Source organism: Rhinichthys klamathensis, unplaced genomic scaffold, assembly GCF_029890125.1.
Source record: "Rhinichthys klamathensis goyatoka isolate OS25496 unplaced genomic scaffold, OSU_Roscu_1.1 h1tg000221l_1, whole genome shotgun sequence".
NCBI lineage: Eukaryota > Metazoa > Chordata > Actinopteri > Cypriniformes > Leuciscidae > Rhinichthys > Rhinichthys klamathensis.
The window spans coordinates 2,862,184-2,889,241 of record NW_026606745.1 but is presented as its reverse complement, the minus strand read 5'-3'; the positions used below and the strand labels follow the sequence as shown (position 1 = coordinate 2,889,241).

The 27,058-nt window shown below is 37.6% G+C and overlaps 2 protein-coding genes across 3 annotated transcripts in view; both read left to right on the top strand.

Moving 5' to 3' along the window:
* kctd1 (potassium channel tetramerization domain containing 1) overlaps nucleotides 1-9,315 on the top strand; it is a 37,516-nt gene extending 28,201 nt beyond the window's left edge. For both annotated transcript variants that reach the window (XM_056264519.1, XM_056264518.1), the window contains exons 2-5: nucleotides 1,952-2,142; nucleotides 4,561-4,705; nucleotides 6,154-6,459; nucleotides 9,039-9,315. In XM_056264519.1, the coding sequence (XP_056120494.1) occupies nucleotides 1,952-2,142; nucleotides 4,561-4,705; nucleotides 6,154-6,459; nucleotides 9,039-9,203 (807 nt within the window). In that variant the 3' untranslated portion in view covers nucleotides 9,204-9,315. The remainder of the gene's footprint in view (nucleotides 1-1,951; nucleotides 2,143-4,560; nucleotides 4,706-6,153; nucleotides 6,460-9,038) is intronic.
* Nucleotides 9,316-10,732: 1,417 nt separating this feature from the next.
* taf4b (TAF4B RNA polymerase II, TATA box binding protein (TBP)-associated factor) lies at nucleotides 10,733-26,035 on the top strand. Its single transcript, XM_056264512.1, has 15 exons — nucleotides 10,733-11,367; nucleotides 11,506-11,645; nucleotides 12,346-12,681; nucleotides 12,885-12,998; nucleotides 13,587-13,709; nucleotides 13,822-13,911; nucleotides 14,136-14,306; nucleotides 15,203-15,326; nucleotides 18,479-18,587; nucleotides 18,787-18,956; nucleotides 21,404-21,534; nucleotides 22,381-22,506; nucleotides 22,591-22,647; nucleotides 23,216-23,332; nucleotides 25,740-26,035. Exons 1-15 carry the CDS (start codon nucleotides 10,746-10,748, stop codon nucleotides 25,869-25,871), a joined length of 2,562 nt encoding a protein of 853 aa, XP_056120487.1. The 5' UTR covers nucleotides 10,733-10,745; the 3' UTR covers nucleotides 25,872-26,035.
* Nucleotides 26,036-27,058: the final 1,023 nt, after the last annotated feature.

Below are 27,058 nucleotides of genomic sequence, written 5' to 3'. Positions count from 1 at the left end.
GGATTTGGGATGGCCACAGAGAGTCAGGACCTCGGTTTAACGTCTCATCCAAAGGACGGTACTTGTTACAGTATAGTGTCCCCATTACTATACTGGGGCGTTAGGACCCACACAGACCACAGGGTGAGCGCCCCCTGCTGGCCTCACTAACACTTCTTACAGCAGCAACCTGGTTTTTGGGCCTTGGAAGTGGTAGTTGCGTAGCTGTCAATGGAGGGACAGAAAGCTGTCAGATTTCATTAAAACGGTATTAATTTGTGTTCTGAATGTCGGGTTTGGAACCACATGAGGTTAAGTAGTTAATGACGGAATTTTCATTTTCAAACAAAAAGATTATTTAATGTTGAATTATTTAATGTTTTCATTTCCTTTTTTCTGCCCTCTTGTGATATGACACAGCGGGCCGAATAAAAGGTCTGCACACGCCAACTTTGGCCCGTGAGCCCTTATTTTGGTATATCTACTTTAAACAGGCAGTAGCGACTTGTTTTGCCTCTGAAATGTCTTTCCTTTTCAATTGACGTTACAAATTTTACTTTTTTTTATCTCCTCCCTTTCAACCACCTCCATCCTGGTCCAATCAATGGGCACTTTTCATGATCCAGTCAAATCTTGATGGATAAATTCAGTCTCTATAAAAGTATCATAGAAAGTTCATACAATTTCCAAAGTTGTATTCTCCTACTTCTGGTATGCTAATGTTCACTTTTCATGATCCAGAATGCATAAATCCTTTTTTAGTTTTGTTTTTTAAAGAAAGGAAGTAACCTTCTGCTACTGTATGTTAGGGCTGGGCAAAAAAATCGATTTTTCGATTAATAGTTTTTTAAAATGTGGTCGATTCAAAATCGATTCTCAACGGCCACGAATCGATTTTTTCCATATTCAGGGCTCGCGTGCTGCGTCTTCTCACTCTGCACAAGGCAAGCGTCAAGCGCTGCTGGCGTCGATACACACTCGTGTTTAGGAGTCGGGACATGATTCACTTGCACAATCGGGCCAGCATTGCATCGTAACTAACGTTTATCATTTTCACGTCTTTTTTAAGTTTTACCAGTTTAAACATTCAAGCAATTTTAAACTATCCTGCACTCGCGCATGTTTTTCACTGCGTGCACATTCAGTAAAGCCTAAATCCGCCTCACAAACAGCTCGCCAGTAACAAAAGTTCTTTTTCGTGGATTATATCGCTTTAACAGTTAAAAACACGCAAAATGATGTCAAAACTCTGGTCTTGGTGAGTAACCTCGTAAAGACAGTCGGTTATGTCTTAAATAAGCATAAAACGCGTGTGACAGACAGTATAATGAAACAGTAATGGATCCGTGCACTAGTTCTTAAAGTGAACGCAGCCATATGTGTCTGTCATTAATTTTGTTGTCAAAACAACATAATATAGCATTAATTGTAAGGAATCAGAATTAATAGCCTATGTATTTAATTCAGTCAGGACTAAAAGACTATCCAGTGTTATTTTACATTGGATTACTTTATTCAGTTTCTGTAGTATTTCTGACCTACCCAAAACCTTTTTTTTTTATGTCTCTTTATTTGTGTCTTTAGGCCTATTCTGTTGTATTTATTTGTGCTACTTTTTTCAATTTAATTCAAAGATTGAAATCAAGCTTCCATGTGTTGCATAAACTCTTAACAAAAAAATTACCCCATTGTAAAAACAAACATTTAGGTGAGATCAATGTAATAGAAAATTGTCTAAAAAATGATAACTGATATTTAGACTGAGATTTGTATTACATCTATATTCATTATAGTCGAATCGAGAATCGAATCGAGAATCGAAATCGAATCGAACTGTGAGCTTGTGAATCGAAATCGAATCGAATTTGAACATCTGAATCGATACCCAGCCCTACTGTATGTACATTAATTGTGAAATTACTGCAATCTTACCTGTCATCTTTTTTTTTTTTTTTTTTTTTTTTATTCTCAGGAAAATCGCAGCAACAGTGTGGGCATGTCGACCCGGCCTATCTTGGCACATTCGCCGGTCTCCCCGCTGGGCACAGCTGGTATCCCCACACCTGCACAGCTCACAAAGGCCAACGCGCCGGTGCACATTGACGTGGGGGGTCACATGTATACCAGCAGCCTGGCCACATTAACCAAATACCCAGAGTCCAGGTAAATTACACACACACACACAGTGGCAGCTTGTCAAGGGAGGCACAGCCTTCCCAAAATTCTATGTCTCAGAATGTGTATTTCTTGTTTGTAATTTCACCACTGTAAGTGAAACCACTGCGCGCTGCTTCCCCGAATGTGCCGGATCTGCGAAACGCGAGTCTGAGGGGATAGAGAAAGGGAGGGGGAGGCAAATCCATAGCCGGAGACTTGTGCCTCCGTTGGTAAAAAGAAAAATTGCCAATCAATCACCATCAGCAACTTTCTCTTTCAGCGATTAGGAGTGTTGAGAAAAGTAACATGGCAGAGGAGGCTAGCTTCGCTTGGTATATCAACCAATCAAAACGTAAATTACATGATATTAGTTTGAACTGCTACAACTGATGGAGAGAAGGGAGATATTGAATATTTGATCGCAAACAAATGTACTAAACTACCATTAAACGAAGGAACACCCCATGCCTATTTGGATATAGGCTACAGCAATCAGCTTCACTAAACGACCGAACGATAGGCTATATATGATAGGCTATGACTAGGTAAGTGAACTTATATTTATATTGTCTTGATGTCTGTGTCGTTTTCTATAAATATCCAGGTCTAGAAGTGACCAAAAAATCCATTTGAAAGTAGTTAAAAAATCCGACCGCTAAAATTGTGTGTGCCTCCTCTATTTTAAAACCCACCAGCCGCCACTGCACACACACACAGATGCAAAACAAAGAGAGATGGACAGTGTAGTGTAATAGATGCAGGGAGGTGTTCAAATTAAAAGGTGTTCTTGTTACCGCATTTGAATGACATGTATTCCACTGTCATCTAAAGCGTTTAGCAGTCAGCCTAAAATTTCGAAAAACACGTCATCCTCTGAACACGTCTGTTCACACACAAGTCCTTCATGATGTGTGTTTGCTCCATATGCGTGTGTATGTGTATGTGTCTTGTCTGTGCTCATTAGCTCACTGACCGGTATATTTCTGCAATGCCAAAGAGCATTATTGTCTTGTAGCTGCTGACTGAGTCAAACATCAGAGCACAGGCCAAAAGGAGCCTGAAGCGCTTTGAGCCAGACTAGCATCCAATCTCATAACTGCTCACATGTCTCACACGGTTTCCGCCTCCCACTGTCCTTTACAGTGGCACAGAAATATGTCTCACACATATTGTCTGTCTCAGATAGGATCCACACAGTCTGGTATAATCTATAGGCTTTGAAAAGCCTTTATGATTGTCATATAGATGTTTCAGAGAAAGACATTGGCATAAGTGACAGATCCATTCGCCCCTTGGCTACTTCATCACAAACAACATCAATATGACAACGCACTCATCAAAGAGAAAGGAACAGGGCGCTGGATGATGACATTTGAAACGTCAGGAGCAATGATGGCCGCCGCCTCCAGCCATGCCCTCCATGATGCCGATGCATGCTACGGTTTAACCGAAACAACTGTCAGAATCCACTGTCGTGTATTTACATGAGCACACGCAGATGATGTTAGATTGTTTTTAATGAACATTTCAGCAAAGTAGTTCTCAATCTTCCAAGAACCAGCTAGTCACAACAATGTTCCCTCAGATTGTTTCAGTCAGGCAAACTTGACATCTCTTTAGATGCATGAAAAATGCACTGGTATGATAAATCAAGTCCATTGACTGGTCTTTATAAAAATCATTATATATTAATTTCACATGACAACATTTGTAGTGCATTTCAAACAAAAATACTGAAGACTTTTTTTTAATACACTGTAATTATGATCAATGTTGTGGCAACAATACGTTTTGCATTGCTATAACTTTTGCATTGTTTTTTAACTTTTAAAAGTTATACAAGGTTCAACTCATTTTTGAAGTCAGTTTAAGGTATTTAAGTTGAAATTACTTAAAACATCCAAGTTGATTGTACTTAAAAATTATAAGCAACTTTTTTTTACAGTGTTTATTCAGCAAAGATGTATTAAGTTGATCAAAAGTGACAATAAATGTTATACATTTGTAATGTTATATAAGATTTAGATTTAAAATAAATGCTGTTCTTTGGATTCTTCTATTAATTAAAGAATCCCGAAGGAACATTTTTCCACAAAAATATGTAACAGCTTAACTGGTTTCAACTATAATAAGAAAGGTTTCTTGAGCAGCATTTCAGCATATTACAATGATTTCTGAAGGATCATGTGACTCTGAAGACTAGAGTAATGATGCTGAAAATTCAGCTTTGCCATCACATTTATTTTAATTTATTAACAGCTTTTACAGTATTTTGATCACATAAATGAAGCCTTGGTGAGTATAAGAGATTTCCAATCTTTTGAACAGTAGTGGTTTATGGGTGTTTTCACAAGAGAAAAACCTAGGAAAGCAAGTTGTTGTTTTGGTTACATCTAAATATTTCAATATCTGTTCCTCTCTCAGGATTGGCCGTTTGTTTGATGGCACAGAGCCGATCGTTTTGGACAGCCTGAAGCAGCATTATTTTATAGATCGAGATGGACACATGTTCCGCTACATATTAAACTTCCTCAGGACCTCAAAATTGCTCATCCCAGATGAATTTAAGGTAGGACTTTAAATCTGATGATGCATCAATATTATAGAGGTTTTTAAAGAAAAAAGGAATAGTTCATCCAAAAGTTCATAATCACCATCGTGTTGTTCTGAACCAATATGCTGTTTTGTTCATGAACCAGTAGTAAAAAGATATACTTTGAAGAATCACTACGCAATAAAAGTATCGTAACAACCATAAATACAGATTGAATTTTCATGTTTAGGTGAACCGTTCCCCCTTAACTGTCACCTGCCCGTATACGGGCAACCTAAATTTACTTCACTATATTACTATTAAATCCTAATCTAGTCATGACAAACTATAAATCGTTGGAAAGGTCTAAGACTCCTAAATAGATATTTTAGCGCTGTTTTTTTCTCACAAATTATGAATGAACAGTAATATATGAATTTATGACAAGAGTGCGCCTCAAAAAATCGACGTCATTACAGGAGTTTCTGAGCTTTGTCACAAAAAGTTGACGCACACACTTTTAATAATTGAAACTTTGGTTTTTAGTGCTAAAAGTTCATAATAAAACATAATCTAGTATTTGTCAGTAAAAAAAGATACAATTATATTTTAAAAAGTAAAGTAAGAAGTCCTCTAAAAAGTATAATATATATTATATATATATATATATATATACATTTTTTATTATTATTATATCACATATTTTAGTAGTTATCATAAATTAGGTGTCATTTGAAAGCTTACGAACTCAGAATTCATCCTGTGAAAACCGTTTTGAAATTGGACGTTGCGTTACCATAGAAACGGTATTTTTTTTATTAGGCCCCTCCCCTTTTGGGCATCATCTTTCATAATTTATTATCAAAACCTTTTCTAATCTTGACAAAACACATATCGTCAGAAAGGTCTGAGTCTCAAGGTTCCATATTTAGTGACAGAAGTGATATTTGGATAGAAATTTATTAATTTGTTATGGCAGAATGCATTCAATTAAATTCAATGGAATTCAATGGCACCCGGTGGCTATTTTTGGTATAACGCCTAAACAAAATTTCATGGGAACTTCAATTTTTGTGATATCAACTTTAAATTTGGAACACAACATGGTTAGATATATAGCGTTCATTTTATAGTAATTTTATAGTAAAAAATATTTTGCAATATATTTTTTACTATAAAATAAATATTTTGCAAAATATTTTTTACTATAAAATAAATATTTATTAATAAAGTATATTTGATTTACTGTAAATTATAACTTCCATAACTTTTTCATACTTTATTTTTTTTTTAAGTGCTTTCACTTCAGTAATAATCTGCTGATTGTTTTCTTTAAAACAAGACCAAATTTAGGTCTATATTCCAAAGCATTCTTGAATTACAACCATTTAGGTTTGTATAGTGCATTTTAATGTCAATTATCAAAAGGGGGGGTGACAGGTAAAGGGTTAAATATCAGTCTCTCTGTGCATCTGTGTGTGTAGGACTACTCTCTGCTGTACGAGGAGGCCCGATATTTCCAGCTGCAGCCTCTGCAGGCCGAGCTGGAGCGCTGGCGTTCTGAGAAGGACTCTAGGTATACATCACGCATGTGTGAGTGTGTGGTAGTGCGTGTGGCCCCCGAGCTGGGAGAGAGGATAACGCTCAGCGGCGATAAAGCCCTCATCGAGGACATCTTCCCAGAGATAGGAGACGTCATGTGCAACTCTGTCAACGCCGGCTGGAACCACGATTCCACTCACGTCATACGCTTCCCTCTAAACGGATACTGCCACCTCAACTCTGTACAGGTGCTGAACACCTTATACACGCCTGGCAATAGCATTTATTTATTTGTTTGTTCGTACATTTGTTTATTTATTTATTGTTTTTTTTATTTAGTTCATTTTTATGAAGCATTTATCTTTTTCTTTTTTTTTGCTGTTTGAGGACTCATGAGTTTTGCAAGTTACAAACTTTTAAGAGATAGTTCACTCAAAAATGAAAATTCTGTTCTAATTACTCACCCTCATGTCGTTCCAAACCCGTAAGACTTTCGTTCATTTTCGGAACACAAATGAAGATCTTTTTGTTGAAATCTGAGAGCTTTATGCCCTATCAATTTAAATTTGGGGGTGAATTAACCCTTTAAGTCGTTATAAACTTTAAGTCGTTTGGCATAATCTTTTATTATTTCTTTCAAATATAACTAACCTGCTTCACTGCTTAATAATAAATGTTAAACTTTTGTCCGCCAATCAAAGTCATGCAGTGCGACCAACATGCAGGAAAAAAATATATAAAACTACTATATATACATATACAAATTATATCATGGAGAGGATCCTTACATGACTGCAAATGAGTCTCTTAAAATATCTGATAATTTACACTTTTTATGGCAAGGCAAAGTTAGTTTAGGTTGTTATGTGGTATGACTGCCCGAAAGCATAATGATATTTTTAAAAGAATTATATTAATTTGATATGTAATTGTTATATTAATAATAATTATTATTTATTTATTAAAAATATATATATTTATATATATATATATATATAATGTATTTATTTTTTTCAAATAAATATATATATATATATATATATATATATATGTATATATATATACTTTTTTATTTACAAAGAATTTTTTTTTTTTTTTTACAAAAGTGTGTGTGAATATATATATATATATATATATATATATATATATGTATATATATATATATATATATATATACTGTATATATAATTTTTTTATTTTTTAGAAATATCATGAATGCCATATATATATATATATACACATATACTTTTCAGTATACTTTTTTCTTTTATATAATGATTAAGATATGTATACTCACATTTATCTACAGTGCAAGGGAAATTATATTTTTTACTTGATGGTTACACCACATGTAACAACTTTAAATGAAATCTGCAATCGGCTCCATCCAGGAGCTTTAGCTGATTCAGCATTAGAAACTACAAACATTGGCCAATAATGCATGTCAGGTATGAATGTACAATATGAGCTACATTTTTTTCTATACTGTTCTCTGTAAACATTTCATACTGTTTGTGTGTGTGTGTGTGTGTCTGTCTAGAGGCTGTCTAATCCTGTTTGCTTATTAAATCTTTTGGCCCCTGGCACTTGCCGTCACACTAATGGAAGCAGGAGATTGAGAAAAGCAGAGGCAGAAGACAGGAAAGAAAAATGAGAGAAAAAGAGAGTTGAAGGACAAAAGCATGATGGAAAGTCACAGAGAACAGACAGACAGAAACTTTGACCTGTAAATGGGAGGTTGTTGTGGGAGGGGGAAAAGACCAAGAAAGAAATTGTGGAAAACTGTAGATGGCTGGAGAGAGTGAAGGGAAATTTAGTGACGCAGCGCTGGAGAGCAACAGAGGAAGGCACATCCTGAAGGCACACTAATGGAATGTGATCTCACAGTTCTGTGGAGCGAAGATCTGCAGGACGGGAAGAAACGGCACGAGAGAAAGAGTGAGGGAGAAACAGACAGACAAAAAGACAAAAAGAAAGACGGAATAAGCAAGTTGTTTAAGTATCTCATTTGATTCAGTTGAGAGAGCTGCTGGACAGATGGTTTATAACCCTTTTGCTGTGTTGTGTTTCTAACTGAAGACGGCAGTGATTCTGTGCCAGGGGTGTTCAATTAAAGGGATAGTTCACACAAACATTAAAAAAACGCTGTCACTATACTCATGTCGTTCCAAACATCTATGCTGTTGTTTTTGTTTCTGTGGAACACAAAAGCAGAATCTTCACAGTTTTTGTTCTCATACAACGATCATTTTCAAGCTCCAAAAGGATCAAACACATCTTATAAGTTGCTCAAACAGGGGTTCATTTATTTGCATATTATTTAGAGATTAATTCAAGATATTCTCTGAAAACAAGGCTTAATCTCATCCAGTTTTAGGGCACATTAAATTGATCGATGGAAGTGATAGTAAAGACAATTATAATGGTAACAAATATTTCTATGTCAAATAAATGCTGTTCTTTTGAACTTTATATTCATCCATTAATCATGAAAAAAAAAAAAATTCAAACAAACTGATTATTTTCAACACTGATAATAATTTTGAGCAGCACATCAGTATATTGGAATGATTTCTGAAGGATCATGTGAGTAATGCAGCTGAAAATTCAGTTTTGAACTGCATATAGTAAAAACAGGTACATTTTGATCAAATAAATGCAGCCTTTGGTGAGTTTAAAAGACTTCTTTCAAAACCATTAAAAATTGTACCGACCCCAAACTTTTGAACGGTAGTGTATTTTAATTCTTTGGACTGTTGATATAGGATATATTGACTATGAAAAGATAACGATTTGGTGTGTGTTTGGTCATTTTTGTGCTCATCAGGTTCTGGAGCGACTGCAGCAACGAGGCTTTGAGATTGTTGCTTCTTGTGGAGGCGGTGTGGACTCAACCCAGTTCAGTGAGTACGTTTTGAGGAGAGAGCTCAAACGAAGTCACCGTGGGGTCACGACCTCCGTCATTCGAATCAAACAGGAACCGCTGGATTAGCTGCCCGCTCTGACAAACGATAAACTGGATATGGTATTTTTAACTGAATATAAGGGATGTTTTGATTTATGTTGTAATCCTAAGAGACATTTTTTCATTGGTACTGTCCCTAAATAAAGGAAAAAGATTGCTTAAAAATCACATAAGAACTGTTTCTGAACTTCTCTGGCCATACTGAGTGATGTATTTGATGCTCTTTATGAGGGTTTGTTTTAAAACTTCAAGACTGCCAGATTGCACTTTTGCTGGATTTGTCTTCACCATGACAGCTGAGTGGAAGAGGCTAAACTAATGTTAGACTATATGACATCCTGTAAAGAATTTCATCTGCCATACTTGTTGCAGATAACGTTGTTTGATGAATGATTTATGTTGCTGATCTTCAAGTGTTTCTCTCATAAATAGCATATCACACCAGAGAGGAATAGCAGCTCTAATTGGAAAAATACATGAACACACATAAAGGTTAAACCACAGCTGTGGGTTTCTGGAGGATCAAATGACTAGATGAACCCTCAATTTGTCAAACACAGTAATGAAACTGAATGATCTGAAAGATTTCATTAAAAAGTATATTTCTTTCCACCACTGTTCTTCATTCTTAACATTTTAACAGACAGGTTAAAATAGAAAAACTGTAAGCCAGTCAGAAGAATTTATATTTTAATCTTACACACACAAAGGGTTTCTTTTTTAGTTTGTCCATAAATTTACAGTGTCTGGCTACACTTAAAACTGGTTTATAATCCATGAGATTAAAGTTTGAGAAGAATGTAATGTGATATTGTTAATAAAAGTTTTAAAAACTCACCAAGACTTGTTTATTAACATCTGGAAAATATGTCTAAAACATAAAGTAGGTCTACCAGATTTACAAATGTATATCTTTTCAATTAAATGTAAATGCACAGGTATTAACTAGCCTACTGGCAGGATTTCGTCTTGATTGATGGTTCGTTCGTGAATCATTTCCAAGCGTAATGGCCAAATGGCGTTCGAGTGAGCGTTTCATTGGTTAGATGATAGGTAGGTACCTGTCTATGATATTAACGAATATGGATTTGACTGAGTGACCCAGGCAATAGGCTTGTTCGACTTGCTTTTGAATCGCTCTCGCTGGTGTGATCATGTGATCTACTTTGATGTCGGTCTGTGCAGCGCCGGTTCAAGTCGAATAAGCTAATGGCTAAACGGCAATTAACAAATAAAGTCTTGCTTCATTAACGACTCACAATCAATGAACGAATCACAATAAAAAATATCACTTTTTGCCACCTACTGGCGAATGTAGACCTAACATGCAGAAGAGTCACTGAACCATGAATCGTTTTGATTAATTCAAAAGATTCGAATCCTTGGGATGAATCACAATTCGGTCACGAACTTTTGAGATGGCTAAAGCTAAAAATCCGTCGAGTCTTCAGCGCGTTCGTACACATAGAATTGATTATCCGAGGACGTAGATGGAAAAATCGTTTCGGGTGATCTTGTACCAATTGATTAAATCTGTGTATAGCCTATATCGTAAACTTAGGCTAAATAATGTCGGAAATATCGGGCTCAGATAAATTAGACAATGATCAGTCTCGTGCGCCAAAAGAGAAAAGAGAAAGCAACATCGACGGTCAAACAAGCAACACTGAAGAGTCTTTAGAAACCGCAGCATTAGACAATAAAAGACTCAAAGACTTAGACTCAAACGCTAATGTTAACACCTCTGAAAACAGCAACCCAGATTCAACTCCCCTTAATGAGGAAGGAGATCAGCTAAAAACAAAGAGAGATTCTTCAAACTCTGCATCTCAACGTCCTGTAACAGTTGCTGTGAATGCCAGTGCACCAGCCTCCTCTGTACCTGCTCCAAAGATAATAGCAGGCCCTGCACAGATCAGATCCACCACGCCAGTGGTCGTAGGGGCCAGGGTAGTGACATCCAGCGTTCAGGGACCAGGGGCCACCAGTTTGGCACTGGTTCCTCAGCCTGGAAGGGTGTCTGTGAGCTCTGTGACCATAAGCCAGCCCAGGGTCGTCACCACACTGACTACTGCCAAAGGGGCGGTCGTGACATTGCCAAGGATTTCCACCCCATCACAAAGTGTACCAATGACTCGCACCCCTCAGACTGTGCCACTGCAGCTGCCTGCCAACTTCCAGGTCCCACAAGGTGTGTTGTTTCAGGATCTAATATTGTTGGTCTATGTGGTGCACTTTAGCTGTAATACTATACTTAACCATCAAGCCTACTTATCAGTCTTCTTGGTCTTGCTCTCTCTCTCTCTCTCCTTCTCCCCTGCCTCTGAAGGAATGGTGTTAATCCGCAGTGACAGCGGGCAGTTGATGTTGGTATCTCAGCAGGCTCTGGCCCAGGCACAGGCTCAGGGAATGCTGCCAAAACCAGCCAGTGCTAATGCCTCTGCAACAGTTAGACCCCCATCCTCACAGGTGTGTTATTTTGGTCTCTCTTTTTGACTGCTGGGTATAGAAACAAAAGTGGGATGATTTAGGATGTGGTTTTCCAACTGGGGTCTACAGATCATCAGGCAAGGGGGTCCATAGACAATCCCAAAAAAAGGGTAAAATATGTTTTAACAGTAATAAAAAAAGAAAATCTTGTATGCATGCAGTTGTGTAAAAATACTTTGTCTTATTTTTTCAGATTTTATGTATGCTTATTTTGTTTATGAAAAGCATCATACAAATAACTTTGAATTTATTAAAAGGTTATAATATTACATTATAATTTATTAATATTTTTAATGTTAAAATATATCTTAAATTGTGTATAATGATATAAACATTTGATACAAATTAAATATTTTTAAATAATTTAGTTTAGCTCTAATTAAATTACAAATAAAAGCTAAGGAAGTAATGTTGGGGACATTTCAATATAATGCTCACTGTTTTTCACATCACAGTACACATGGGTCTGCATATAGGAAAACCTGAAGCAGCCTTTATATATTAGAAAGAGGATCCCTCGCAAGAGGGATAATCGCATTTGGCCATCCCTGGCATTAAAATAGTGAAAAGCCACCATATAGCATATGTTTTGAATTGTGAATCTTTTTTTTATTCTTTTTTTTTTTTTTTACGAAATTACAGAAATGCACCCATTTATTTCATATATCTCTTTTCACAGGCAACTGTAACCACTACACCAATCATCAGAGTTTCTCTCCCACCTGCAAGTCCATCAGCTACTACCAATATTAAACTTAACCCCACTCCAGGGACTGCCGTTCAGAAACCACCCACTGCAACAGGGACTGCTATTTTCACACCATCATGTACCACAGGAACTACCATCATTAAACCAGCCAGTGTTATTGGCACAGTCGTCAGAAAGCCCAGCTCTACCATGGGGCCTGTTATCAAAGCCAGTCAAATGACTCCAAACAGCAGCACATCAGGGAGCTTTAACCAGAGGACTAATTCTGTCACTGCAACTACCGTAATTAATACCACTGCTGTAAAGGTATTACTCACATAGGCTGCATCAATTATTGATCCAAACAACAAAACAAAACCAAAAAAAAAAAATGATTCATACTCTGACTTCAGGGCAAGATGTTGACTGAAATGCATTGTTAGCTTTCCCTCAGTGATTTAAATAGAAATGTAGGTCATTCTGTGTCGCATTCATCTACCTAATCATGTCTCTGCTTCATTTGTCTGCAGTCTGTGGGTAAAGGTGCTCTCTCAACCCAGGGTAATGCCCCACGCATGGTGTCTCCTAATGTACCAACCAGATCCTGCACAAACACATCGTCAACACCAGTTACTGTTACAGCTGTAAGTTCATGTGTGTAGGGATGCATTGATATTCAAATTTGCCCGATGCAGAAAAGCCGATAATTGTTTCCATCATGTAATGTTCAATAAATGGCTGAAATGATAATTTTGCTAACACTTTACAATAATGGTTCCATTTATTAACATTAGTTAACTACATTCATTCAGATGAACTAACAATGAAAATTATTTTAAAGCATTTATTAATCTTAGTTTTTTAAAAAGTCAACATTTACTAATATAGTATTGGAAAACAGTTGCATCTGTTAATATTAACAAAGGTTAACAAAGCTTAATAAATACTGTAACAAATATACTCCTAATTGTTAGTTAATGCATTAACTAATGGGACCTTATTATAAAGTGTTACCAACATTTTGCCCTAACCCTAACCTACAATTATTTTTAATTATTATTAGTAATAGTTATTGAAAAGTTCTTAAATTAACGTTAGAAAGTAAAATTATAGGAAATGAGTGTGCACAAAAGATAATTGTCAAAATAATTAATTATGTTAAAATATGTATTTATTAAAGAAATTATAGTTTATATATATCTTGAATATTTAATTTGAATCTTTATCATCAGGAGACCTTGGAGAATGTGAAGAAGTGTAAGAACTTCTTGGTCACTCTTATGAAGCTAGCATCAAGCGGCACTCGCTCGGCCGACATGGCCCAAAACGTCCGAGCTCTTGTCAAAGGCCTGCTGGTATGTCACTTGCTGTTTTCAATATCAATGTATCACATATATATATATATATATATCATATCACAATACATTATATGTTTAAAAAGGCTTTTGTTTTCGTCTCTGCACGTAGGATGGGAAACTAGAGGCAGAAGAGTTCACTGAAAAACTCTACATGGAGCTCAAATCGTCCCCTCAGCCATATCTAGTGCCTTTTCTGAAGGTGATTGCCACTTCTTCACTTATAAAACCCATTTAGATGTCATCAGCAACTTCAACAAAGTCAGATGGGCACATATGAGGGTGCTGGCCTCATTTTTGACCTGATTTTAAGATGAAGTCTATTATCAGACCTTCACAGCTCATGTATGAATGAGGTGCAACCTCTTTGGTATAAGCTAAATTAGAGACACTTAACTAGAAATGCTGATGCGTTCATTTTTTCAGCGGAGCCTGCCAGCTGTCCGTCAGCTCACCCCAAACTCGCAGCTCTTTATTCAGCAGTGCGCCCAACTCAAGCCCTCTGATTCAGCATCAACCAAGGCCACAAACCAGAAGCCCACTGCGTCCATCAGCTCCTCCCTCAAACCCAACCAGCCAACCAGAACTGCTCATCTGGTAAACCCCAGCCCATTTTTAGTCCCAGCAATGTCATTTATCATGATGATTTCAGGGATTTGCCTATATGAAACAACGGAAGAGTAATTCGATAATAAAGAAAACAAATGATCATTCACTGTTGGTGTTTTCACCATGGAAACAAACCTGGATGTGCATAATTGTAATGTTAATATGCAGATATGATTTCTCTATCAATAGTTAGAGTACCATATGGTGTCTGGAATTCAGGTATGTGTGTTTGGGGATCCTGAATACACTGTTTTGATGTTTTATGTAATAGTAGACTCAGTAGACTGTGTGTGTGTGTGTGTGTTTGTGTGAGAGAGAAACACTCTAATTTCACACTGCCTCCTTCCCAGCGCACTGGTTCATTTTTATGACAGCCTCTCTTCACTTTGTCTTCATTTCCTGGTTAACTCACCACCGCCCACGGTGTACAGGCTAATTCACTTAAAACCACCAGTACCCCACAAGCCCAAGCAGAGCCAAATTAGTTTTACACCAGAGACAAAGATGCATGAGTCTTACCCCATTTCGTACCAGGAATGTCATGTTATCATATTCAAATAATGTCATGATTTGTTTTTCTGTAATCTAATATCAGCATTTTATTGGACGTCTTGATGGATTTCCACTGAAATACAGAAGCTCATTTCCCATATACCTGAATAGACTTTAGAGATTTTGATTACTTCACAATCAGAAAGTGCTCTGAGGGTTTGCAGGAAGTGCTCCTGTCTAAAAATGGCTTGCGCAATGTCCTCGAGGTGGACCAAACTCAGCATACCCTCTTTGAATATTTTCATATGCATCATTTTTGCATCTTTGCTGCATTTATTTAGGAATATTATTTGCATGCTGACTTCCTAATGCCTTTGTTTTTACTTTGTCAGGTGATCCAGCAGCCTAAAGGACTAATCGTCAAACATTCTTTGACATCAGCTCAGGTGGGCTTACCTGCACTGAAGCAAACTCAACCCAAACAGATGGTCCTTCAAACCAAAACGTGCACAACAGGTAGAAACTATGCTTTTACTGATTTTTTTTAAAAATGTTTTTGAAAGACATCTCTTATGCTCGCCAAGGCTGCATGTATTTGATCAAAAATACAGTAAAACTAGCCTGGTTAAAACCAAACCATTCTCAGTTGTAACTGAGTTATGGTCTGGCAAAGCGTCATAGACAAATCATTTCCAGAGGGGCGTCACCAACGGACGTCGCGGATAGACCTAAACCCAATCAGAGCGATGAAGGAGATGACGTATGCAGAGCGGCGGAGAAACATCTCCGAGTGTTGTTCTTTGCTCGGTTTTTAATAAAAGGAAACGTTCAAATCGCTTGAAACAGACGCGATAGCTGATTGGAACGAGTGATGTTCGACGGCGGCATCCATCTTTGTAATGTAGGCTACAAAATCTGCTTCAAAATCCCAGCGCTGTCGTCATCGTGTAAAGCCCGCCCCAACGCTTCTGATTGGTGCCGCGATTTCGGCGGATTGGAAATGAGTTTGAATGAGCTCTTTGCCAGACTAACTTTCAGAGCAAATCTAAATTTGCCGGAAGTTGTCTGGGTTTTCCCAGGCTACAGTAAAACAGTAATATTGTGTAATTTTATTCAAATTTAAAATAACGGTTTTCTGTTTTAATACATTTTAAAATGTAATTTATTCCTTTGATCAAAGCTGAATTTTCAGCATTATTACAACTCCAGTCTTCAGTGTCACATGATCCTTCAGAAATCATTCTAATTTGCTGCTCAAGAAACATTTCTTTTTATTATCAATGTTGAAAACGGGTTGTGCTGCTTAATATTTTTTTTCTGGAATCTGTGATACTTTTATTTCAGAATTCTTTGATGAATAGTAGGCGTGTGTAACGATACCCTCATGTCACGATTCGATACATATCACGATACTGAACTCACGATATGATATTATTGCGATACTCCAAGACATATGATAAAAGGTTAACAAAAAATGTACTGTTGATTAAAATGCTAACTTTGATATTACATTGTGGGTTTAAATGAATAGGTTTGGACTTGGTGCTTGTTACCCAAGGACAATAGAGACACCAGAATAAAAATATTCATGATTCTGAAGCTAAAAATGCAGAATTATTTTAGACGAATATACTCTGTCCCTGACTAGATATATTTAAAATAATGTTGGCCACTTTTTACTGGTAACAAGACATTTGGCATTATCCTGACCCACAAATATTCCCCCATTGCATTATTATACATTATAATCAACATTATGTATAGTAGTTTAATGTAGTACTGACACTAAAACTCTGAAATTTTTTAAAAGATTTCTCACACAGTAATTTTTATTTTGGGGGAACTATCCACGATACGTATTGTTGCATTTTTGTATTGCGATATATTGTGGCACGATATATTGTTACACCCCTAATGAATAGAATGTTCAAAAGAAAATAATTTATTTGAAATAGAAATTGTAACAATGTAAAGGTCTTTACAGTCACATTTGATGAATTTAATGCATCCTTATGAATCAAAGTATTTATTTAAATATTTCGAACGGTGGTGTCTGTATTTATATACACTCACCAGCCACTTTCGGTCAGATATTATTTAGCATCTAAATTCCTAGGTACTCATTTTGTATTTATCTTTCTAATGTATTTAAAAAAAAAAAAAAATTATTTCTCTATTTGTTTCATTGTTTTATGTTTTTTTCATTGTATTATGTACAGGATTTTTGAATTACATATGACCTAAGATTTCATTGTTCAAAATGACCGAAGAAAAATAAATAACTAACTAACTAACTAACTTTATTAGCTACACCTTGCTAGTACTGGGTTGGACCCCCTTTTGCCTTCAAAACTGCATTAATTCTTCATGGCATAGATTCAACAAGGTGCTGGAAACATTCCTCAGAGATTTTGGTCCATATTAACATGATAGCATCACGTAGTTGCTGCAGATTTTTTTGGCTGCACATCCACATCCCAAAGGTGCTGTATTGGACTGAGATGTGGTGACTGTGGAGGCCATTTGAGTAAAGTGAACTCATTGTCTTGTTCTAGAAACCAGAAATAGATGATTTGAGTTTTGTGAGATGGTGCGTTATCCTGTTACAAGTAGCCATCAGAAGATGGGTACACTGTGGTCATAAAAGGATGGACATGTTCAGCAACGATACTCAGGAAGGCTGTGGCGTTTAAACGATCCTCAATTGGATTTAAGGGGCCCAAAGTGTGCCAAGAAAATATCCCTCACACCATTACACCAGCAGCAGCCTGAACCGTTGATACAAGGAGGGATGGACCCATGCTTTCATGTTGTTTACACCAAATTGTGACCCTACCATCTGAATGTCGCAGCAGAAATTGAGACTTATCAGACCAGGCAATGTTTTTTCAATCTTCTGTTGTCCAATTTTGATGAGCCCTTGCAAATTGAAGATTCATGCTAGATTCGTGTTCTTAGCTGACAGGAGAGGCACCCGGTATGTCTTCTGCTGCTGTAGTTCATCTGCTTGAAGGTTTGACGTGTTGTGCTTTTAGAGATGCTTTTTTTGCATGCCTCAGTTGTAACGAGTGGTTACTCTTGCCTTTCTATCCGCTCGAACCAGTCTGGCCATCCACCTCTGATTTCTGACATTTTTCTCCCACAGAACTGCCGCTTTCAGTGGATATTTTGTCTTTTTTGGACCATTCTCAGTAAACCCTATAGATGGTTGTTCTTGAAAATCCCAGTAGATCAGCCATTTCTGAAATACTGGAAATACCCTTCTGGCACCAACAATCATGTTCAACATTCAAAGTCACTTAAATCACCTTTCTTCCCAATTCTGATGCTCAGTTTTAACTTCAGCAAATTTGACCATGTCTACATTCCTATATGCATTGTGTTGCTGCCAAGTGATTGGTTGATTAGATATTTGCATTAACAAGCAGTCGAACATGTACCTAATAAAGTGGCCTGTGTGTGTGTGTGTATATATATATGCCAGAAGGGTCACCCCCCTATATATATATATATATATATATATATATATAAGGGCTTACATAAAAGCTTCATTGATTAAAATACCCTGAAAGATGAGCTTTTATTACTTTTATGCTTCTTTCACCTCCAAGTGTCCCAATTCATTTTGAGCTGATAAAAATATCTGTATTTTTATTCTGTCCCCACAGGTGCTGTTGTGCGGCAGTCCATCCTTCAGGCGTCTAAAACACACTTTTCCCAGTCGCCCCTTCCAGCACAGGCACACGGCTTCAAGGACAGCACCTCGGGCTCTTTCCGGTAATAGCTCTGACTTGCGGCCATTCCCTGCTGCACAGTGGGTGAATGTGCATATTGGTTCTTTATAGGATAAATGTGAAAGAAGGCAGTCAATTCGCTGTAGATTAAGATTTCCAGATTAGCTAGATTGTTAGCATATTCATTTTAAGACAAAACAGTGAAGTCCTATTCTTTCATTTATTGTGTGACCTTCATTCAGAGATGACGATGACATAAATGATGTGGCCTCCATGGCCGGAGTGAACCTGAGTGAGGAGAGCGCTCGTATTTTGGCCTCTGGCTCTGAGCTCGTGGGATCAGTGATCCGCTCCTGCCAAGAGGAGCCCTTTTTATTCCCATCAGCCCTCCAGACAAGAGTGCTGCACATTGGTAACTTCACCAAACCCATTCAATTACACACGCACACACACATTTTTTTATATAAAATACTTAATGTATGCACTTGTACAGTTTAACTATAAGTTTTACTATATTTATAGAAGACAGAATAACCAAATTAGTTTGCGATTAGCTGTTGTCATGACAACTGGAGTCTTGTTGTCTGTTAAGGCCAATTCACACTGCACCGACAGACACAGACCAATGGCGACAGTCACCAGATTAAAGCACATCACTTATTAGACATTCTAATTCGAAAACAAAGAGCCGACGGAAGCCAACAGACTCCGACAGGGGTAACACACTGATCTGACAAAACTAGACGAAGTGTCAGTTGGTGCGGTGTAAATTAGCTTTCAGTTGACTGTAACCGGTCCTACTCTACCCACTCCAGGCAGGATTTGAACTGGGAGGCTGGCGCGCTAAGAAGGTCAGGTCTCTAAAGACTGCAGCCTCCAGCATCAGTCGCTTGCGTGCCTCTTGAGGCCAGGGGAGTGGTGTTTACACTTGCAGCTCTTACTGGCATACGTCCGTTACACTCACCTCCCTAAATCTTACCCGTTTCTGGATCACGGCACCAAATGTAACCGGTTCTGCTCGACTTTCTCTAGCAAGTAGGATTGCATCCTCTAGCGCCCCTCTTGAGATCAAGGGAGTGAGGTTTACACACACAGCTCTTACTGGCCTACAACTGTTACACTCACCCCCCTAAACCTCTATCCCATCTGGGTCATGGCACCAAATGTAACCGGTCCTACTCAACCTGCTCCAAGCGGGATTCGAACTGGTGTCTCCGGCGTGGTAGGCGGGTGCTAGCCTCTAGCGTCTGTCGCTAACGCGCCTCTTGAGATCAGGGGAGTGATGTTTACACGCACAGCTCTTACTGGCCTACGTCCGTTACATAGGTATGATAATAATCTTTTTTGGGGTTTTTTAAGTACGTTTTTTTGAGGTTCTGGTGCATAATACTCCCTCAATTGTGAATTCTGCATTAAAAGGCCACATTAAAAAATCCCAGTTACCAACTTTATGTAGCAAATATGTCATTGCCACCCACTTTTCAGCTGTTCAGGCTGGGGGGAAAACTTGCAGACCAGCTAAATCAACTTCCAAACTGGAAGAGTAGCTGAAGACCATCTTAAATCAGCCATGACCAGCTTAAACCTGCTAAGACTTTAAACCAACTGGTTTAAGGTGTTTTTAGCACTCTGAATGTAAAACCAACCCTGCAAGCTAGGCAGAGCACTTCCAGTCTGGAGAAAAGAGAGTAGAACAGTGAGAAAAAATAAACACGAAAGATTCTTAACACATTACATTTCATATAGCGAGTAATTTTGCATTTAAAAGTAACATTCCTGAACTCCTCCGTGTTTCACTGACCTCACTCAGCTATTAGCGATCACTGTTTTTATTGTACATGAGTGTATCTTTACTCAGTGATATTGCATTTCCCCCCCATCTCTGTTTGTCAAAGTCTGTTCACCTCCCTCAGCTCTGTCTCTACGGCATGCATCCTGTCTGTGTTTTTTGGGGGGCATATGTTGTGCTGTGTTGTGACACACGAGTGCAGTCTCTGTCTTTGATCAGTGGTATCTCTGACGAGCCTGTTCTGCTTAATCAGTATGCTAATGACTGCCGAGCCGCGCAAAGTTGCCAGAGTGGCAGGAATCCACTCTGCTGCACTGATCAAAAAAGCATCAGAACAAGGGAGAGAAAGGACGACAGAGGCGGAGGGAGGGAGAGAGGGAGATAGCCAGGAGGTAGGGGGAGTCGTGCGGAGGAGGAGGAGGAGGAGACGAAAAGAGAGAATGTGGAAATGAAAGAGACAGGCTTGGCCTCGCAGGAACTCAGTCCGCATCAGCAGAAAGGGCAAAAATGAGATGGAATTGGAGTGTTTGCAGATGTCTGTCTACTCGGCAAGCGTAACAGACCAACAGGAACAAAGCATGTCTGACATTATGGAAATGTGAAGACAATATAAACAGCAGAGGAAAACAACAAAATCACTGGATTCCAGCTCGATGAAGACAGTCGCCTCTAATTCTACACAATTTCCATTTCCGTCAGGCAGTAAATAGGAATCTTACTCTATTTCAGCATTTGAACAGAACTGCGATTCCTTAAGGAACTATGATTAATCAGGCCCACAACTTGGTTTAAATCATTCCACAGCACTTTTTTTTTTTTTTTTTTTGCAGATTCCGTCTGGGCGGGGTAATTACTGGAGTAAGATTTATTGACTGAAGTTGTCTGAGTTTTAGGAATGTTTAGATGCAGTCCTGAAATGTATAACTGACTCAAATTGGGTGGGTCAAAATACTGATTCATCTTGATTCTTTCTCCAACAAATCTAGGTTGAAAACATTCAGATAAAGGATGTTAATAGAGTGAGTGCTTCTCCCATGCTAAAATATGTGTGATTGTGTGTGTCTGCATAGGTGGTTCTTTGAGTATCAAAGAGGTCTGTCCTGATGTACTTGAATTGCTCTCTCTGGCAACACAAGAGAGACTTCGAGACCTGGTGGGGAAGCTAACCGTTGTGGCACAACATCGACAGATCTCTTATAAGGTATAGACTTGCCTATAACACACAGTAGACAAAATAAAAAAAAACTTTCAGAATTTCTGAAAAAGTAAAGCTTGTTTCATAATAAAGATTTTGGTTCAGAGATGTCAAAATGAAATCGAAACTGATCCTTTTCGTTCAACATTGATCGGTGCACTTTATTCCACGAAAAAAAAATATATAGTTTGCCTTCAGAATATTACAACAATCTTTCTATAACAACTTTCCTTTTTAGATGACATCACCAAGGCCACATGGGTGGGAATAATGATTCCAACCAATAGTCAAATACCTATTTACGCTATGGCTGCATCCGAAGTCACACACTTCCCTATTATGTAGTAGATGGGGAAAAAAAATAGTGTATGAAAATAGTAAGTCAGAATACGCAGTATTCATAAAACCGTAGGCGAAAAGTACCCAGATGACTTACTGCTTCTGGCGAGATTCTGAAGTGTGCATACCATGAACACTTTACTATCCCACGAGGCCACAGGAGAGATTTTTTGATTGGCAGTGAAGCGACGCAACTGACGCCGTAGGCCACATGACCATGACAGATGTAGTACGTTCAGATTACATTCACTACACACATTCATACTGTATAGGACATACTATTTTAACATTGTCAAGTAATTATTCAAAAAAAGGACCTACTCAGAAAATGCATGATTTTGGATGCAGCCAACTATTGTGCATCCTGTTTTTCCCCTGAATCACATCGCAGTATGGAAGTAAAATAGGTTGTTAATGCTATTTCATGTGGACTAAACTGATGTGTACCATAGTCTCGAATTGTGTCTTGTTGGATGATATCGTGATGCTGTGGTGTGTGTTGTCTGTGTTGAGGATGATTGGCGTTACAGTCAGACCAATGACGCGCGCTCTCAGCTGAAGTTCCTGGAGCAACTGGAAAGACTGGAGAAACAGAGGAGGGAGGAAGAGGAGCGAGAAGCACTGCTCCGCATTGCCAGAGTAACTAGCAAACTCAACAAAAGAGGAAAACCACCAGTAATCTGTCTCCGTTTGAAATGTACTGCGCTTTTTTTGTGTGTGTAGAGTCGCTCAAACAGCGAAGACCCAGAGCAACAGCGTCTGAAACAGCGAGCCAAAGAGGTAGAGGGATTTCTGTGTGTGTGTTTTTAATAAAAATACATATGTCCCTCCTCCACAACCTGTTTTTCATTCCTTCTGCTCCCTTGTATAGCAATGAGGACGATCAATACTCTTCATAAAGTCCCATTTGTGCCCCACATAGACAAATCCACACACATACATACACACACCCTGGAGACAAGGCTCTCTAATTGGGGGCTCATTTTAATTGAGTCTAATATTGGGTCTGGAATTGCAGCCTGGGGCTAAACAGGGAATAGAATGTAATGAAAGCCCTCTGGATGAGTTGTGTGTCTGTTTACAAGGTAACGCTCATCTACTCGTGTGTTAGAGAGCACGTAACCTATTTGTGTGTTTTCTCAGGCTCAGGCCTTTCACTTGGGTTCTTTGTCATAGGCTATCGGTAAAATCAATAGTGCTAAAATGAAAGATTCATCACCAAGAACAGCTTTCCGGTTTTTTCCATGGTTTTTTACATTCCATGTGGATTTGGGTGATCCAATGGAAATATTGGTTTTATTTTTGAGTGCCTGTCAAACCCACATTCTCTCTTTTTCCTCTTTTTTAGATGCAGCAGTTGGAGTTGGCACAGATGGAGCACAGAGATGCAAATTTGGCAGCGCTGGCAGCCCTAGGGCCCCGTAAGAGGAAACCTCTGGAGGCTCCCGGCTCAGGGGCCAACCAGGTACCTGCATGTGTCCATACAACCACCCCTGTGTGTTTGTGACTTTTCTTCCTGCTTCACTCTGTGCAGATGTGGAGGAAATGTTTACATACGTGTTCAAAATCACTCGCATGCATACATTTTTGAATTTCTGTCTGGATTGAGACGAGCTGTGGCATTTATTAAGTACACATGTAAGTCTTCCTGTGTGGCCATATGAAATTGCACTTTTGCTTTTGTCTCTTAAACATTAGTAAACTCCTTTAGGAAGGGAATTGGTGTATTATGTTACTTCTTAAGCGCTTCATGTTTGAGTTTGAACTTTGAACCTGCAAATGACTTCTGACTGGATTCTCCACATGCATTAAATTGATCAAAAGTGAAGTAAATGCTTTTACAGTGTTACAAAAGTTATAAGTTACCTTTCTTTTTTTGCTTTCTAGTCATAAAAAAAAAATCACAATTGGCCAAAAAATATATTTTTAAGCAGCACAACTGTTTTCAACATTGATAATAACAATAAGAGAAAATCAGTATATTAGAATCATGATCATGTGACACTGAAGACTAGAGTAATGATACTGAAAATGCAGCTTTGCCATCACAGGAATAAATTACATTTTAAAATATATTTCAATAGAGAATATTTTATTTCTTTTAATAAAATATTTTGTTTCAATGACATTTCATAATATTACTATTTTCACTGTATTTTTTATCAAATAAATGCAGCTTTGGTGTGCATTTCAACAGCAACAAAAAAATCTTGCTCACCCCAAACTTTTGAATGGTATTGTATACGACTAAAGGGGAAGGATTGAACTCAATCTGTAATATACCATGTGTTATTGTTCGTGATTTTATGAGATTTATGAGAAAAAAGGACGAGGAAAGACTGAACAAAAGACCAGAGGATTGTATGTTAGTTTAGTTTAATTAGTTTTTACATTTGTGAATTCCTTTTCCTTTAGGCAGAGGGGAATGCTAATAAGTAAAAAGACGGTTTTGAGTTTGTGTGTGCTTAAATTACACAGGCCTTTTAGAACAAAAGCCCCCTGTGCCTAGGGAAGTTCAGTATTGCCTCTTTTTGAGGTTTCATCTCTGTAATAGATTAAGCATCTCTATAAAGAGCAAGTGCAGTTGGCAGGAAAACAGGGAGGTTAAAAGACTCCAACCGTGTGTTTCAAAAGTTCAATTCTCTGCAGCAGCTTTCTATATTTATATGCCGAAATCTTTCTCTTTATTATTCTGTATTTCTTATTCCAGGATTGAGGTGAGTTTGTTCTGATGATTTCTCAAAGAATAATGTCATGAATTCATTATAGCTCCTCTTGTAAAAAAAGAAGTGTGCTTTATCATATCGATTGTTCACTTGTTGTAGTGTACTTCAAGGCTCAACAGTATATTGAAAAAAACTGTACTTGCATATATAATGTTAATTAAAGAAAAGGCCACTTAAGTGTACTTTAAGAAGTACACTTTCACAAGTGTGTTCTTTTAAAAATAAAAAGTCAAATTAAACGTTTTACCTCAAAGTACATTTCAAAACATTGTTTAATAATCTCGTGTGCTTGGAAGAAATACACCTGACTAACATACTAAAGCACATGTAAAGTACTTGATTGTAATATATTCAATATTACATTTGAAGTAAATTTATTTTAAATGTACTAAATTGATATTACAATTTATGTGTAATTGAATTAAATGCATGACATACAGAAATGGCATATCATTTATTTTACCATAAATTGCATGAAATATAAATTGTAATTTATACAAACCAAAGGACAGGCAATGGTTTTCGGGCTATAGATATAATATACAGATATACAGAAATAATGTTTGTCTCTTCTGTTTTTGTTGCAAAGATAGCTTAAGATAGCTTTCATTTAAATGAAAAAATATCTAAATAATATCATGTTATATATATATATATATATATATATATATATATATATATATATATATATATATATATATATATAGGCCTATGTGATCCAAAGTAACTAGTAACTAACTACTTGAGTAGTTTTTTCATTGGATACTTTTTTACTCTTACTCAAGTAACTTTTAAGATTATTACTTTTACTTTTACTTTGAGTAAATATTTCTATAAGTACTTGTACTTTTACTTGAGTACAGTTTTTGGATACTCTACCCACCTCTGCATTGGTGTTAATTCGATTCCAACTAACATGCAATTAAGAGTATACTTAAGTGTGAACTGAGTGTAAATGATTTTTTTACATAAGTATTCTAAATAAAGTATGTTAAAGTGTACTTCATTTTCACAAGGGCTGTGTGATGATAGCAAGCGAGAGCTGGTAACACTTTTTCATTACCCATTTCTAGACTTGATTTCATGAGAAAAACCATGTAGGCCAATGTGGCTCAAGAAACTCATTGCTTGTGTCTGTCTGCTCAGTTGTTAGGTTCGTACGGGCAGTTTGCTACTCGAGCACCAATTCGAGTCACTATGAGAGACCTGACCTTCTGCATGGAGCAAGACCCCACATTCAGACACACTCTAATGCTGTATAAAGCCTTTCTAGGCTAGATAACCACACACAACCTTTGAGGTATGTTCTGTGTTTGAGCAAGTTCTTGAGATTATATAATACTTTCTCTCTTTTTTTTCAAATTGAAATGTTGTTATAATTCTGTGTTCCTATCCTTGTTTTGAATATTGAATAAACTGTACAGACATATTGGCTGGTAAGGAAGCACAAAAGAATGAATTAAACACGATTAGCAGCAGCCGTTTGTGTGGATCTTTAATGTTTGTGTAACTTCCCAATATTTCAATTTTTACTCCTCAGAATTTTTTTTGTTTTTTGTCCGTTACAATCATGCTGAACTATTGTTGCATTTCGATTGGGGATTGTACAGAGGTCTGTGTATAAGCTGCAGGGCAGTGGATGCCCTGAACAAAGCACGACTAACCAATCGCACAAATACTGCCTTAGGCAACAACATCCACCAATCATAGCGAGACAGTGGGCGAGACAACAATACTGACCAATCAAAGCAGGATATTGCATCAGAGCCCAAATCAGCTTGATACTGACCAACCAATCAGAACATGACAAAAGAACTAGAGCAGACCAATAGGAAGTGCAAACAGCCAGAGGGTTTGAAGCTGAAAGAAACAGGACAATACATACCCTGAAGGACTCTTCTGCAACAAGATCAAGATAACAAGAGCCAAAATCAACAGATCAGGGGCAGGATGTCTCTCATGATCCACTGCTGACCGATCATCTTAAATGATTTAAACCGAGGTTAACTAAAGGGTAACTAACAATGACATAACAACTGTCTTTGCATTTGTAAGTTGAATGGAAGTTCTCAAAAGGAGTCGATTTAATGTATGCTTCGCCTCAGCCTCAGAAACTTAAATACTCTGTGTGCTTGCCTGAGGTACAGGATTCTAAAATATTCCATTACCTCTGAATAATCATGAATGAGAAGCTGGGAGCTAAATATTGATATGCCTGCAGCATTCACAGTCCCTTCAGAGAGTGTGAGCGCATGCTATTCAGAGGTACACAGCCTCACATGCCAATACAGGCTTAGGAATGTCAGTGAATGGAACAAACAGTGCGTTTTAGGCACAGAATGTGCCTTTTATGCAAATTAAAAGGCAGGGTTTTTTTTTACATGACATGAAACCGTTTTTGAAACCATTGATCTCACTGACTTGAATCTGAAACCATAAAGGTTTGCTTCGATTCATTCAGTCGG